The sequence below is a fragment of the Nelumbo nucifera genome, chromosome 6, assembly GCF_055504915.1.
Source record: "Nelumbo nucifera cultivar China Antique chromosome 6, China Antique-T2T, whole genome shotgun sequence".
Taxonomy (NCBI): Eukaryota; Viridiplantae; Streptophyta; class Magnoliopsida; order Proteales; family Nelumbonaceae; genus Nelumbo; species Nelumbo nucifera.
The window spans coordinates 15,209,025-15,222,600 of record NC_142654.1 but is presented as its reverse complement, the minus strand read 5'-3'; the positions used below and the strand labels follow the sequence as shown (position 1 = coordinate 15,222,600).

General features: G+C 37.2%; 1 protein-coding gene across 4 annotated transcripts; it reads right to left on the bottom strand.

The window, feature by feature from the left end:
* Positions 1-332: 332 nt before the first annotated feature.
* LOC104589890 (uncharacterized) lies at positions 333-13,260 on the bottom strand. 4 transcript variants are annotated; one of them, XM_010248349.3, is made up of 8 exons: positions 9,578-13,260; positions 8,621-8,747; positions 8,450-8,529; positions 7,036-7,277; positions 3,161-3,247; positions 1,594-1,693; positions 776-974; positions 333-676 (listed from the first exon to the last, which is right to left on the bottom strand). In XM_010248349.3, exons 1-8 carry the CDS (start codon positions 12,707-12,709, stop codon positions 396-398), a joined length of 4,248 nt encoding a protein of 1,415 aa, XP_010246651.1. In that variant the 5' UTR covers positions 12,710-13,260; the 3' UTR covers positions 333-395. The 4 variants fall into 4 exon arrangements, with proteins under 4 accessions (XP_010246651.1, XP_019051930.1, XP_010246661.1 ...); XM_019196385.2 differs by having other exon boundaries at positions 333-673; XM_010248359.3 differs by having other exon boundaries at positions 333-637.
* Between the last annotated feature and the right edge of the window lie 316 nt (positions 13,261-13,576).

Genomic DNA, 13,576 nt, shown 5'->3' with positions numbered 1-13,576 from the left:
CATTCAGTGGTCAGGGGTAATCTTCTATTTATTTTGGTATGAACCAAGGATAATCTGAACATACAAAGAAATGTTAGTGGTTAATGAGGCAACATTTTCTCTTTCATTTTTCTTTTCTAAACCATCAAACGTTCATGTTCTACTAAGGAGGCTATCTATTGCGAATGTTTATAGAAGCCTCCTCTTAGTAGTTAATGGAACAAAATTTGTGCATCAGCCAGAGCTTAGCTTCTGATGCTAGGAAGGCTATCATCAACAGGAAGGCTGCAGAAAATTGGATAAACACAAGCACCTTTAGCCTCCTCATTACTTTCTAACCCTCCAGGAACATGTTTGGAAATTATCTTAGAGCCTAAATTTGTGTCAGAAACTGATGTTAATGGGATTGATGGGGTTCAAAGATTCTGTGGCACCATTTCCAGATTTCTAACTGATGTGCTTTGAGTAGGCAAAAGTTCAGAAACACATCCACTCGAAGCTTTTGCTTGGAAACACGGCAGAACATCTTCAGTGGAACTCGGATCTTCAAGTGGTTTTAGGGTAGAGCCAGTAAGCCCATGTTGACTATTCTCAGGGCAAGAGAAACATGGAACCACTGGGCCATCAGTGCTGTGAGAGTCACCGGTCCTATCAATGCCTTTATCACAAGTTCCAACAGAGTCAACCTGTTTGTCTACTAAACAAAATACAGAAGTTGAAAAAATAAATAAATAAAAAGGAACTTCATAAAAGGATTTTAGCAACTAAGAGAGGCCATGATCGTGAAAATAATTACCTTTAGTATCATCTGTTTTTATGCTGCATAAGGACTTCTGCAGCAATGTTGTTTCTAAAAAGATCATCATGCTCAAATTCCGAATCTCATCTTTATGGGATAACTCTAGCGGCTTGAAGGAAAACGATGTCATCCATGTCTCCAGCAAGTCAGAGATTGCAGGGATGATCAGTTTCTCGACGTGTAATGAAGATAACATCTAGCAAACAGAACTAAATAAAGTTGATAAAAAAACATAGTAGATTTCTTGTGATAGAAATAAAATGCAAAAGCTTGGGGTTTAAATGAAAATTGATCTTTAACAACAAACCATATAAGGTAAAGAAATTTATGGTGATAAAAAAAATCTAAAATGAAGCTGTCAATGAACCATTCAACCTAAAAGTTTAAGCCTGTTGAACAGTTCCATGTCAGAATCTATTTGACCAAGTGGTCTAGTGTTTGATTCTCACTACCCCTGTTATTTTGAGAAAAGGTAAAGTATAATTGTAGTAATCAAAAAGTCCTTCGTACAATGAGAAGTTGTAAAAAAACAAACCATGACCTCAAAAAGGCCATTTTCAGGAGGACCTCACTGCCCCCATTATAATTAATTAAACTTCAGCACAAGGTATGGGTGGGCCTGTGCTTGTCAATGTTTCAAGCCTGATGGGCTTTTGTGTGAGGGGGCGTGTAAGAGAATAAAAATCTATTTAGGGACCTCACTTAACAGCTTAAGCTTTTAGGTTGGAAGGTTCCTTGAAAGAAGCCAATGCTAAATGGCATAAACCATGTTATCTAGTTTATAATAATAACACCATATTTACAAGTTTGCATACTTCTTCAATGGCTCTGAGAAGGCGACGGCACATGCCTTTTCGTCTATGTATAGGTCGTGTTCCAATGAATGGCATTTCTGCTAAACGCACACCATGGAGCCTATGGAGACAGAAATATGTAATTTAGAACCCATACGCCACCATACATAAGAGAAAACCATTAGTTTGATCATGGCTTGGCATTGCTTAACATCTATCAAAATAATAATAATAATAATAATAAACGGCTGTTGCTTAACTAATACACTAAGTTGAGAAGCATCCAGAAATAACCTAGAAAATAATCAACACAATGTAACATATAGAGGTAGCGGGAGGGGGGGTGAAGAATGAAAGAAACAAGTTATTGAGTCAATATCCATGATAAAATTCCAAAGTTCTGCAGCTCAATCTCAGTCATAAATGTGTGCAAGATTATATATAATGTTCAACTATTCTGCATTAGAAGTGCATGCTTGGAACCAAGCGGGGATGAGAAAAAGAGAGTGACTTCATTTTTTTAACTTTTCCCCTTTTGATCAATAACAAAGTGACCACTTTTTCCGGGTATATGTGTAACAATATGACAACCAAATCCAAACCATTTAATTGATTGATCATGAAATTTTCCAATTTGGCCATGAATTTCTACCTTTTTTTTCCAAATATTACACCTCCAGAAATACTTTTAACTTTATTGCCTTTTCTATTAAATTAAAACAAGATCAGAAGAATTTTATTAATGAGGTATAAAATGGATGAACAATCATCTAACATGATCTGGAGCAGGAAAAATAGACCCAAAATATGAGTCAATCAAGACAGCGAAATAATGGTAATACATCAGAAAGGAGTGCAGCCCAGTTCATCTTATACCTCCTCTCTCCAGGTTATCTGCTAAACAGTTACCCAACCCTTGTATCCATTTGAGTACAAGGGCTGTCAATGGAATTTGAAAGTCTGAAGCTTGATTTGACATCTAATCCCATTATTTTGGATTAAGATGATCCATTTGCATGATCAGGTCAGATTTGGATTTTATAACCTAAATCCATTTAATAATCAGATTGGTTGCAAATTTAACCACATCCAATCCAATTAAGATCTGATTCTGAATTTATAATTATATAAATAAGTTAATAAGTATTTAACTTTTTTTAGTTTTTCTTTATTTTGAAGACAAGTATGCAGACTCGAATCAGAATCCAATCCAAAATCCATAGATCCAATTGGATTCATATATGGCTGGATTCAACTCGATTATAGCCCTGGTAAATACAATTATCTTTTTTATTTTTTGGTGGTATACATTTCCTCCGAGAAGATTTTCTTCCATTTTATAGACAACCAAAATTTTCATGCAATAAAACCTACCTTAGGTGTTTCTAGAAAAGAAATTTAAAACCTTTTTCTTATGAGAAACTAACAGCAATCTATACTACTGAGAGTGCATAACAAATGCATGCTCATTTTTCAGCAAGGGAACAATGAGGGAAATGGAAAATAGTCTTTGCTGAATCTTTCTTTTAGATAAGTACCACAAGAATTTCCTTAAAGAAACAGAAAATGCTATACTGAAACACCATACCTTAATGTTGCCACTGAAACTATTTCATCATCCTTCTCCAAAATTATGGTGTAAAATCCTTCACAATTAAGACGGTTGTAATTTGATCTGAATAAAGAATAAGCATCTAGATGTCAAAATAACACTTCAGTATCTAAACATTGTATCTATCAGTTACAAGAGGAAAATTAACATTTTAATATTAAAAAATCCTTGCATGAAATGACAATAACCAAATAATCATATGGTGTTGATCACCGTGGCAAAAAAGGTAAAATAAACAATTAACAAATAAGTAGCATCATCGATCTCTTGTCATGTACCAAATACTGTCTGTTTACTTCATAACTTGTTGATTCTTAAAAATCTAATTTAGAGGAAATGAGCAAAGAAATTAGGTGTGATACATAAGCATTGAATTCAAATCTGTTTCTAACGTAACAATATATATCACCTGTTTGGATACCACATGAACTGGAATGATTTCATTTTACTTTTGCGTAATTTTAATTGACAGCATCTACCCGAAATGGACTAGAGCTCTCAATGGGTCGGGCAGACCTGACAGACTCGAACTGAACCAACCCAATTATATAGGGTTACCAAAATTTCAGGTATCCTCTTCAGTATCATAGTAGGACTCTACATATAATTATGTTATATCGGTATATTACAAAGATACCCCCAGTCTAATACCTATTTTCTCTTTCATCATTAAAAAAAGAACTATTTTTCTCATGGCATACCTGTATATCACATTATGATGTCCAGATGTGTCAATTTAACAAATAAGTAGGTTTATCATCAAAGTACAGGTTAAAAGTATAGATGTCAATTGTATTCTGGTCTTAATGGGTCAAACTGGAAAATCCTAATTAGGAGTTTGGTTCAGAACAGTTTTTTTTTATAAGTAAAAAAGAAAATTCATTAAAAAGAAAAAGCAAATAGAACCTAGAGAGGTGTTGAGGAAACACCTCCAAAACAAAGCTAAGGAACAACATTCTCCCAGGCACTTTTTCTTTGAAATATTTTTCACCCATATCCCAACACATCAGACCCTCAAACATCTTACAAAACCAACCACCCCAATAGAAAACATAAAAACTGAAACCCAGAAATTGAAACATTGCATGAGAACACAAACTAAGCCCGGGAACCAATGCAGAAACAACCAAAGACAACCAAGCCTCACCCTTTCATCTGCATCATTACCAACAGAACACTCTTCATCAACGAGGTCAAACTCCTCTCCTTCACCTTCTTCCCATTTCCCACCCCCTTCCTCAACTGCAGTCTTCTTATTGCTTTCCTGCCTTCAATTCAGTTCAAATTGTTCGGTTGCCTTCCTCACCAACGCTGGTTATACATATTTACTTATTGGGTCGGGATTGGGTTTGCCCTGATCCAACCCATTACAGTACTAAAATGGACCCATTTCTGACACTCCTACCCCTCCAAATGCCAAAAATAATCAGCTGCATGTTTATGTCCTAAAAACCAAAAATAAAAATCTTGAAAAAAACAGTCCCTTGTAACACCTAGCAACCCCAAAATTTTATCAACTAAACAAGGGACTCAAAAGTTAGGAGTCTAATTTGCATCATCAGATCATCTGAACTTGAACCACTGGAGGCTCCAGTTCCACCTAAAGACACCACTCTCTACATAACACTTACTCTCATCCTACATGCCACTAGAGCCCAACAGGTTTCCAGATTATATGACCATAATCTTTCTATCTCCAAACCTTCATTTTTTATTACTTAATGGAATTTCCGCTCCTGGTAAGCCAATGGGACCACTCCTTCACAAACTTATCTCACCACTTTTGCTAAAGTAGAGATGACCACCAAGGACTCACCGGAACTAACTTGGCTAAGGCAGTACGAATCTTCTGAGATGCTTCTCAACACTAACAAAGTACTCATAGGCAGAGGCACTTTGAGAGCATTTGTGGTTGCTCCATGTGGTTATACTCACTATTGCTAACTTCATTCCTCCTTTAGCCCCCCTGCAAAGATGATTCACTAAAACTGAAAGTGGAACTCACATAAACTTTTGTCTAATTGCAAGAAGGTGCTGTGCTTGTCCATCCAATAATTTTTGGAATTCTGAATATACAAGTATACATTCTTATCTTTTTTTTTGATAAATGAGTATACATTCTTGTCTTCCCAAGTGAACAAAGTCCATGGAAAAGGAATCTATAAAAGAAGAGCAAAGAGTGCATAGAAAATGAACATATATTTTGTTTCCAATATTTCTTTTGTCTAAAGAGTAAAAAAAAATCTTAAAGAAACAAACATATGTGTACAAGGAGAAAAATAGGAAACTGGTGGGGGACAAAAAAGCTTCAATTCTCCTGCTCACAAACCTCTCAAGAATGCAAAGCAAAAATGCCAGCAAGAACACGAAACTCATCTGCCAGATTTCTTTTTTGATAGGTAAGTGAATATTGTATTATAATTACATCAGAAGAAGAATCCAAGATCCCAGGCACAACCTTACATAGCTAGAAGAGAGAAGCCCTGAAACTGGAATGAATCAACATCCTAAAACAAAAAAGTTAAAAAAAAATACAGAAAAGGAGAAACAATGGAAATTCCAGGCTTGGGCCTACATTTTGTGTTCAGGCCTGGCCCAGGCCCAGGCCCGCATCATGCCTGCAAATTTCAGTGCCAAGCCTGAGCCTAATACTTCAAGCCTGGCCCAGCCCACATATAGTTAAATATAATGTATTTTATACATAATGTGTACAAATGTACATATGTTATATTATATATTTTATATAAATATTATAATACGACACTAATAATATTATATATATAAGATTGTATATTATATAATGTACAAAATAAATTTATATACATATTATATGCCATTTAATATAAAATAGTATATATATGTAATATTTTATATATAAAAGACAGCTTGGAATCAGGCCTGGCCCATGATCACCCCTAAGACAGAATGGAAATTCCCCTCCATGGCATCCTCTGTCCATGACTTATCATTGGAAGTATTTCTATTAACCTTATTCCACTCCATCACCATTCCCCCTCTTCTTCTTCACCTTCAAGTTCAAGAACCTCTCTCTCCCTACCACATCCACCTCTCCACCAGACCTATCTCCACCTAGCTCCCTACTCCATCTGATTCCTGCACAATAGTATAGCACATTTCCAAGAATATTACAGTTGCATATACTTAGCTGATTAATCTGAGGTAAAGTTTGCTCACAAATAGTTGAAAAGACAGAAAGGCCAACCTATGCAACTATGGAATATCAAATACCACCAGTAAGACAATATTATATTTTGTGGGAATGGAAATACCTAAAGGACAAAACCAATAGAAGGCCCGTGGTATCCCTACAAGAAAGGATGGAGGTAGGATAAGAGAGAGTCCCACCATTCTCTCGCAATACAAGAAAATCCCACCATGGTGAGGTGTGTTAATTCCCTGACCTAAAATTCTTTTTGGACCCAGAGAGAAAATTTAGTGGAGTTCCTTACCCTTTGCTATTTATTGGGGTGTGTGGAAGAAGAGAAAATGAGGAAATTTAATGGCTTTGATGAAATTTCAGCAGGATATTTGTTGCTGGGTTATGCATGTTGGACTAGGAATCTACCTTGAAAGAATTTAAAGGATTGAGGATCATTGTGGCCTATGGATCAGTGGATAATTGTGCAATTTATTTTATGTAAATGGGATTGATCTTCCATATCATGTAAATTTTGAGTTCTGACATGTCATTTTAGTTTGTTGTCTCAAAAAAAGGTTCCAAAGGACTTAGATATGTCATCAAACCTTATAAACGTCAAAACAACATGAGAAAGTTGATACTTCAAGTCTTCAACTTAAAATAGGAACTAATACTCAAGGATGAAATATACCCGCAACTGTAAACTGCTTGTGAAATCATATTTAAACCTGTTCTGGGGTCCACCAAAGGAGAGAAACATTCATCCAGTACAGAAAGAGCCAAGGAAAGTTTTACATTGCATTCCATGATAAAAGATAGCCTGTGACCCGAGATGGTATCCTCATCTTCATTCATACGCTTTAATAGAGTCCAAGAGAAGCCTCCTCCTAAAGGGTTTGAGATGCCAAGCATGTTTGATAGTCTTTCAGCTACCTGTAAGTATATGGAGAATATATAATTGTAATAATTATCATGCTTCCCTTTAGCTCTTCCAATCAGCATCACATGTAACTTATCAAGAAAGCAAGAGCAAAATAACCTAATAGCAAAACAGAGAGAGCTAACCCTCAGAACTACCTGATAATGGAGAACAAGGGAGTTTGTGAAAGAGATAACAATATCAACACCATAATAAAATTGACTAGAAGTTGGGCAAAAAATGCAATATGCCCAACAATCTTGGCAGGCAAAAGAATGAGTTTATATGATTTTTAAATGTCTGTCATCATTTTAAATTTTCTCACACCTACTACGACCAAATTCCATTGTATGGCATGTTCTGTCATTCTAGTAGTCATCTCACACTGCATCAATTGCTCTTCGAAAAAGTTCCACAGGCAGCAAGGCATTTCACCACATGTCATGGCACTATCTATGGTTGGTCTCCATCTCCAAATTCCAAAACACATGCATATGTGCTTAGTATTCAGCAGGAAGTTTTTGAAAAGGTTTTTATAACTAAAATTGAGAAAAGTTAGACTGGGGGAGGGGGAGTTGAAACACCAAATCAGAGGACTCCAGGATATCTAATACCCCCCCCCCCACACAAAGGATTCCAGAATCCACCAAACAGGTTCGACTAATCCACTATTCACTGTATTCTTCACAGTCCAACTTTTGGAGATGAAAAGCAAGATAAAGAAATTAACAGATTCAGGAATCCTTTTCCTTCCTGCTTTTTCCAACTTTGTTCCAATAGCTCTATACAAATACAGACTTGGAGAAGCAAAGAATGGCTTTAAAGTGCAATACTCTGAGGCTACTCATCATCTGGCAATAGCCCATCTGCTAGCCCCTGAAATTTGGAAAGTGATTCTGAGGTAATACTGCACATAAATTTTCCAGAGACCTTTTAAGACATAATCATAAACAAAACTCAAGCCAAGCATTATTATGATGCATAAACCAGAATGATAGCCTACCATGCAAAAGTTAGCATGGCACTAAACATGTCAATTTCATAATGCTGTTGTTAAAAGTCATTATGTGACAGGAGAATGTTTAGCCTTCTATCCATAGAAATCACATAATCATAACCAACACCCAAAAGAACATACCATACATACTTGATATACATTTAAGAAATCAAGAAAACAGATACAAACCTTTTTGCAATTTGTTCCACAAAATGAAAACAATTTTGAGTCCTTATCAACAACATTTTCTGAAGTACATTCTCTGTGATCTGCATGAAAAGCAAGTTGAGTGAAGGTTGCTTCATGGTCAAGATGTTATGAAAATTACCTAGAAAAGATGTGACACTGATGTTCACTCACATTTGCACCCACACTGATTACAATTAAGCAACTGCCTAGCTTGACCGGGTTTATCTTGATCATGATCAACAAGCATACAGAATGCACATCTACACATGGGACAGTACCAACTGCCTTCTGGGAGTGACTGAAACATAGGAGAAAAAATCTTAGCATAGAAACCTTGAATTTAAAGGAATTACTCAAAGAAGGGAAACAACCATATTCAACTGAAAACAGGTCAAAAGCATAATCCATTATTAGGAATTTCCTACAAAATATTATAAATAACTATTAGTACAATTTATACAAGTCAACAATAAGCATTTATTCAAAGATTATGAACAGATGAGTGATAATGATATTCCCTAATAACAATATTGCAAGAGAAGGCAGGGAAAAAGGAATCAAGATAAGATTACATAATCAAAAGCCTCATTACTAGAATGTGCATATACAGGGGATGCATAAACCAAAATAAATGACCAGGAGGTGTGGATTTTTTCTCTTTGGTCAATAATCTGGATTCAAACACATAATCTCACGGTTTCAATGTAGAATGTGAAAGTGAACTATGAGCATAAGCCCAAGGTAAATCCAAGCAAGAGATGTAATTATTTTATTAAGAGGCATTGATATGTGCATGATTGAAAGATATTGCAGAAATATACATTATCAGAACAAGCAACTAAACCCTCATCTAAATCATTCATTGCAAAAATGTTGCAAGATCTAAACAAAGCAACATGAGAAAATGCACACAAAAGTACCAAAACCGTAAGAAGCTGTCTGTCCATCCCAGAAAAGCACATCACGTCACTGGCTATTATCTTCATCATTTTTCTTTTCTAGAGCATAATGTAAACAGGTATATCACAAACAGTAAAATATCGTTGGTTAGTTGTACAGTCAATCTACATCTGTTGAAATTAAAACATAATATAATAAAAGCACACATGTAAAGGTTAAATGAAACACCTTGAGTAGTATGCAATCCTGGTGAAAGGTTGACGGACAAGCATCACAGCATATCAAGTGTCCTCCATCAGCACAAATTCCACAGGTATCATCACTAGGATCTGCATCACCAACTCCAACTGTCTGGTAAGCAATTCTTCTCCGGTTCTTTTCTTTCTCCCATGCTTCTCTCAAGCACTGCAACAATGACTTCCCAGATACAGTAAAAGTGTTAATCCACGGCTGACGAAGATCACTACCAGCATGAGCCTCAAACTCAAGCAAAGAGAAATGTTTTCTGCAACAGTTGCACCAGATTCCACCCCTTGTAATGCAACCTCTTGTTATATTACTCTTACCATCATTAGTTTTGTACACCACCTTTTCACTTTCAGCCACTGTACCGGTATCAATCATCCAAGACAGCATGCCAACTCTTGTTTCAGACAAGATATTTTCTTTACAATCACCTTTTCCAGTTCTCCTCACTATGAGACCACACCCGCCACTCCTTTTTTTCTTCTTTTTGCAATTTGAATGGCCACCCCCAACTGCCTTCCTTTTACTTGCACACGGTGAAGAATATTTCTCAGACATCAGATCCTGTCCTCTGTTATTCTTCAGTGTCGGGGATAATTTCTCAGAGACTGGAACTTTTATTCCATCAACTTTCTTTGACATCTTTTCAGGTTTGGACAGAGTACTATTACACTTCAACTGCTTCTGATCTCTGGGCTTTTTGTTGTCATGTTTCCTTGTGGCAGTTTGAAACACATCCTCTACAGCAGTCAAATTACCCTTAACACTATCTACTTCAGAAATTGAGTTCCTTGATTTTTTCTTGTCCTTTATGGCAACATCATTAACTGCAAATTGAGTTGAACCTAAAAGATCATCAAGGGTCCATATGTCTATATCCCATTCACTATGTATAGGAACATGTTTCCCATTAATACGTTTGGACCTCCTTACTCCAACCACCTCAATGCCTCTATCTTGATCATTTTTAAATATCCAGGAAGCACTTGAATCCAACTTTTTGGTATTATTACTGACATGTTCATATTTTGTTTGGGGCTTTGCCTTCCCATCCGCAACACAAGATTCCAAAATGTTGTGTGCTTTTTGACACTTGCTTTCTCCTGGAATTGGCAAGGCTTCCATGGCATTTTCTTTCTCAGTTTCCTGCACCAATGGCATATCCTGCACTGATATGTCTACAAGATTGCATGATTTTCTGATATCACATGCATCAGAAGACATCACCTCATTTGACTCATTACATCTCAACTCCGCTGGCATTACTGAAGCTTCATTATCATTTTCTTTCTCAGGTTTCCGCAACTCTACTTGAATATCCACTGTTAGCATGCCTAAGGAGCTGCAAGATTTGTCTTTCACCTTCTCATCTGCAATACAAGATGCCAATACCTCATTTACTTCCCTGTATCTCATTTCTTCTTGAACTGGTGAGGCTTCCTCATCATTTTCATCTTCAGGCTCATGCTTTCCTAGTAGTAGATCTGATGGTAACGAATCTAGAAAATAATCATCATCCCGTGTTTCTATGTCCAATTCGGTATGTACAGGAACATGTCTCCCATTAATACGTAGGGATCTCCTTACTCCATGCAACTCCCCATTATGGCCAATTCCAGCATTTCTGTCTTGAGCATCCTTTGTCAAGGTCTTACTGCAGCAATTCAGACCCTGGGTTTCACGATTCAAGCATTCACCATGTGTACTGGATTTTACCTTCTCCTTCACTACCACTGCCTCAGGGGCTCGTTTATATTCCTTTTCTTCTCGCAACAGTAATGCTTCCCTTTCTTCATCAGTCTCCAGTTTCTTTACAAGCATATCACCCTTTAAAATAAACACGCATTTAGATGAATCTAGGAGATCTTCACCAAGCCTTGTTTCAATGTCAGACTCATTATCCACAGGTACATGTTTTCCATTGGACAATTGAACTCCAATGGCATCTCTTTGCATATCATTATTATGCTTACCACTATTCTCTGTCACTATCATACTGCTAAAATTCTTCTTTTTTGTTTCAGTACTCAAGGATTGATCTTTTCTACAGGTTCTACCCGTGTTATATAGCATGCAATGTGCCATGACATTTTGTGATTCTTCAGATCCCATTTCCACTGGGATTGATGAAGATTCCTTGGAACTTTCTGAGTTATTGAACAGTTCTTCCTCTAGGCTTCTGGTTGCAACAGATTCTATCTCAGGTTTAGTCCTCCCCTGTTGATCAACCTGTGCAATGAGTGGCCCATTTTTTCTACCCAAAGCAGGAATAGAAGAATCTAAATTACCATGAAGTCCATCATCATCCATTGATCTAGATGATCCTCGTTGCCTCTCTCTACAGTTAAAAGCATCATTTGAAGAGGCATCCAGAACTTTTGAGAGGGGCCCGTAAACAGTACCTGATGGAGAGATATATAAGGGATCACGACCACCTTCTTGTGCTTTAACCACCCATCCAGAAGGCAATGTAGGATGCTTGAGGCCATCGGGTGCAGGCAAACATTGAACTACAGACTTTGAAACAACTGTGCCAACATCTTCCTCTAATTGGGTCTTTCCATTTTGGCTACGTTTTGCTGTTGTCGACCTTCTGCGAACCGAATTTCCCTTCTTCTTTACATCCGATGATCCAATGCCGGTCTCTTGCTTTGGTAACCAGTCTGGATCCCCTTTCTGTTCTTTACTTGTCTTACGCATTCCTTTCTTCTGGTATTTCCGTGAGGCACCAGACCCACTCTTTGCAGCTTCTCCCTTAAACCGTGAAGCAGCCATAGTCGTTCCAAGATGGTAAGTGCCGAAGTCATTCAGTGGCTTCCCGGCATTAACATAAGCACCCTCAGAATCCCCAGAAAACACACCATGCGGCGAAGAGTAGTCGAGGCTACCACCATTTCCTCTCCCAGTAGTTCCTGCACCGAAACCGAGGTTCAGGGAAGAACCATGCAAAACCCCATTCACCACATCATTCGCCGGGATAATAGAACCACCTAACCGACCACGAATGAACTTCAAACTATTCTTCTCTTCGCCCCCAAACCCCTGCGATTCCACAGCTGAAGGAACAACCTCATTGATTCCAAACGAATAACCAACCAATTTCGCAAACGACATCCTTCAGTCAGAAACCATGACTGGAACGCGTAATCCTCGACAACCCAAAACAACTAACACTCCCATCTCCCATTAAATCAATCACGTTTCCCTTCCCTTTCCTTCCAACGCATTCCAACTTGTCATTCGCATGCATTCAATCGATTGGATTTCCCTATCAAAGATTCCAACAAAATACTAAAAAGACGAAAGAAAACCGCAACAGATAGAGATAAAAGAGGATCCAGAATCTCTATAAAGATTCAACCAAAACCCAGAAACTGATTGCGAATCTATTGACTTGAAATGCTAAAAAATCGACGAGAGTTTCAGAAACCTGAACTCATCTACCCTTTAAAACCTCAAAACAATACCGGATTCATTGACTGGTTCATTTGATAGAGGAAGTGCAGAACTGCAAATAAGTAATCGAATAAATAACAAAACCCAAGGCTCCAAAGAAATGGCAAGAAAGATAGAGAAAGAGGGAGAGAATCGAGAGATGATGAGGAATGCGAGATGCTTTCCTGTTTCCTTTGTGTCGTTCCGAAGAAGGTGACAGGCTAGTATATTAGTCGTTAAAGGTGGTCTAGGACTTCTTCGACTTCGAGCTGGATTTATTAAGTGCTTAGTTTACTTAATCTAGTATTAATTAATTGATTAAAACGCTTACTTTGATGGTGAACATGATTAATTACTTTGTTTAATAACTGTAATTATGATCTTAATTTTTCGGTTTTTTATAGTACACGTTAGTTACATTCAACAGTTGCATAGGAATGTCAATGGATCGGGCTTAACATGTTGCATAGGAATGTCAATGGATCGGGCTTCTAGTTTGACACGATAGTACCAATCTCACTGAATATTTTGACACGTGTACGTAAC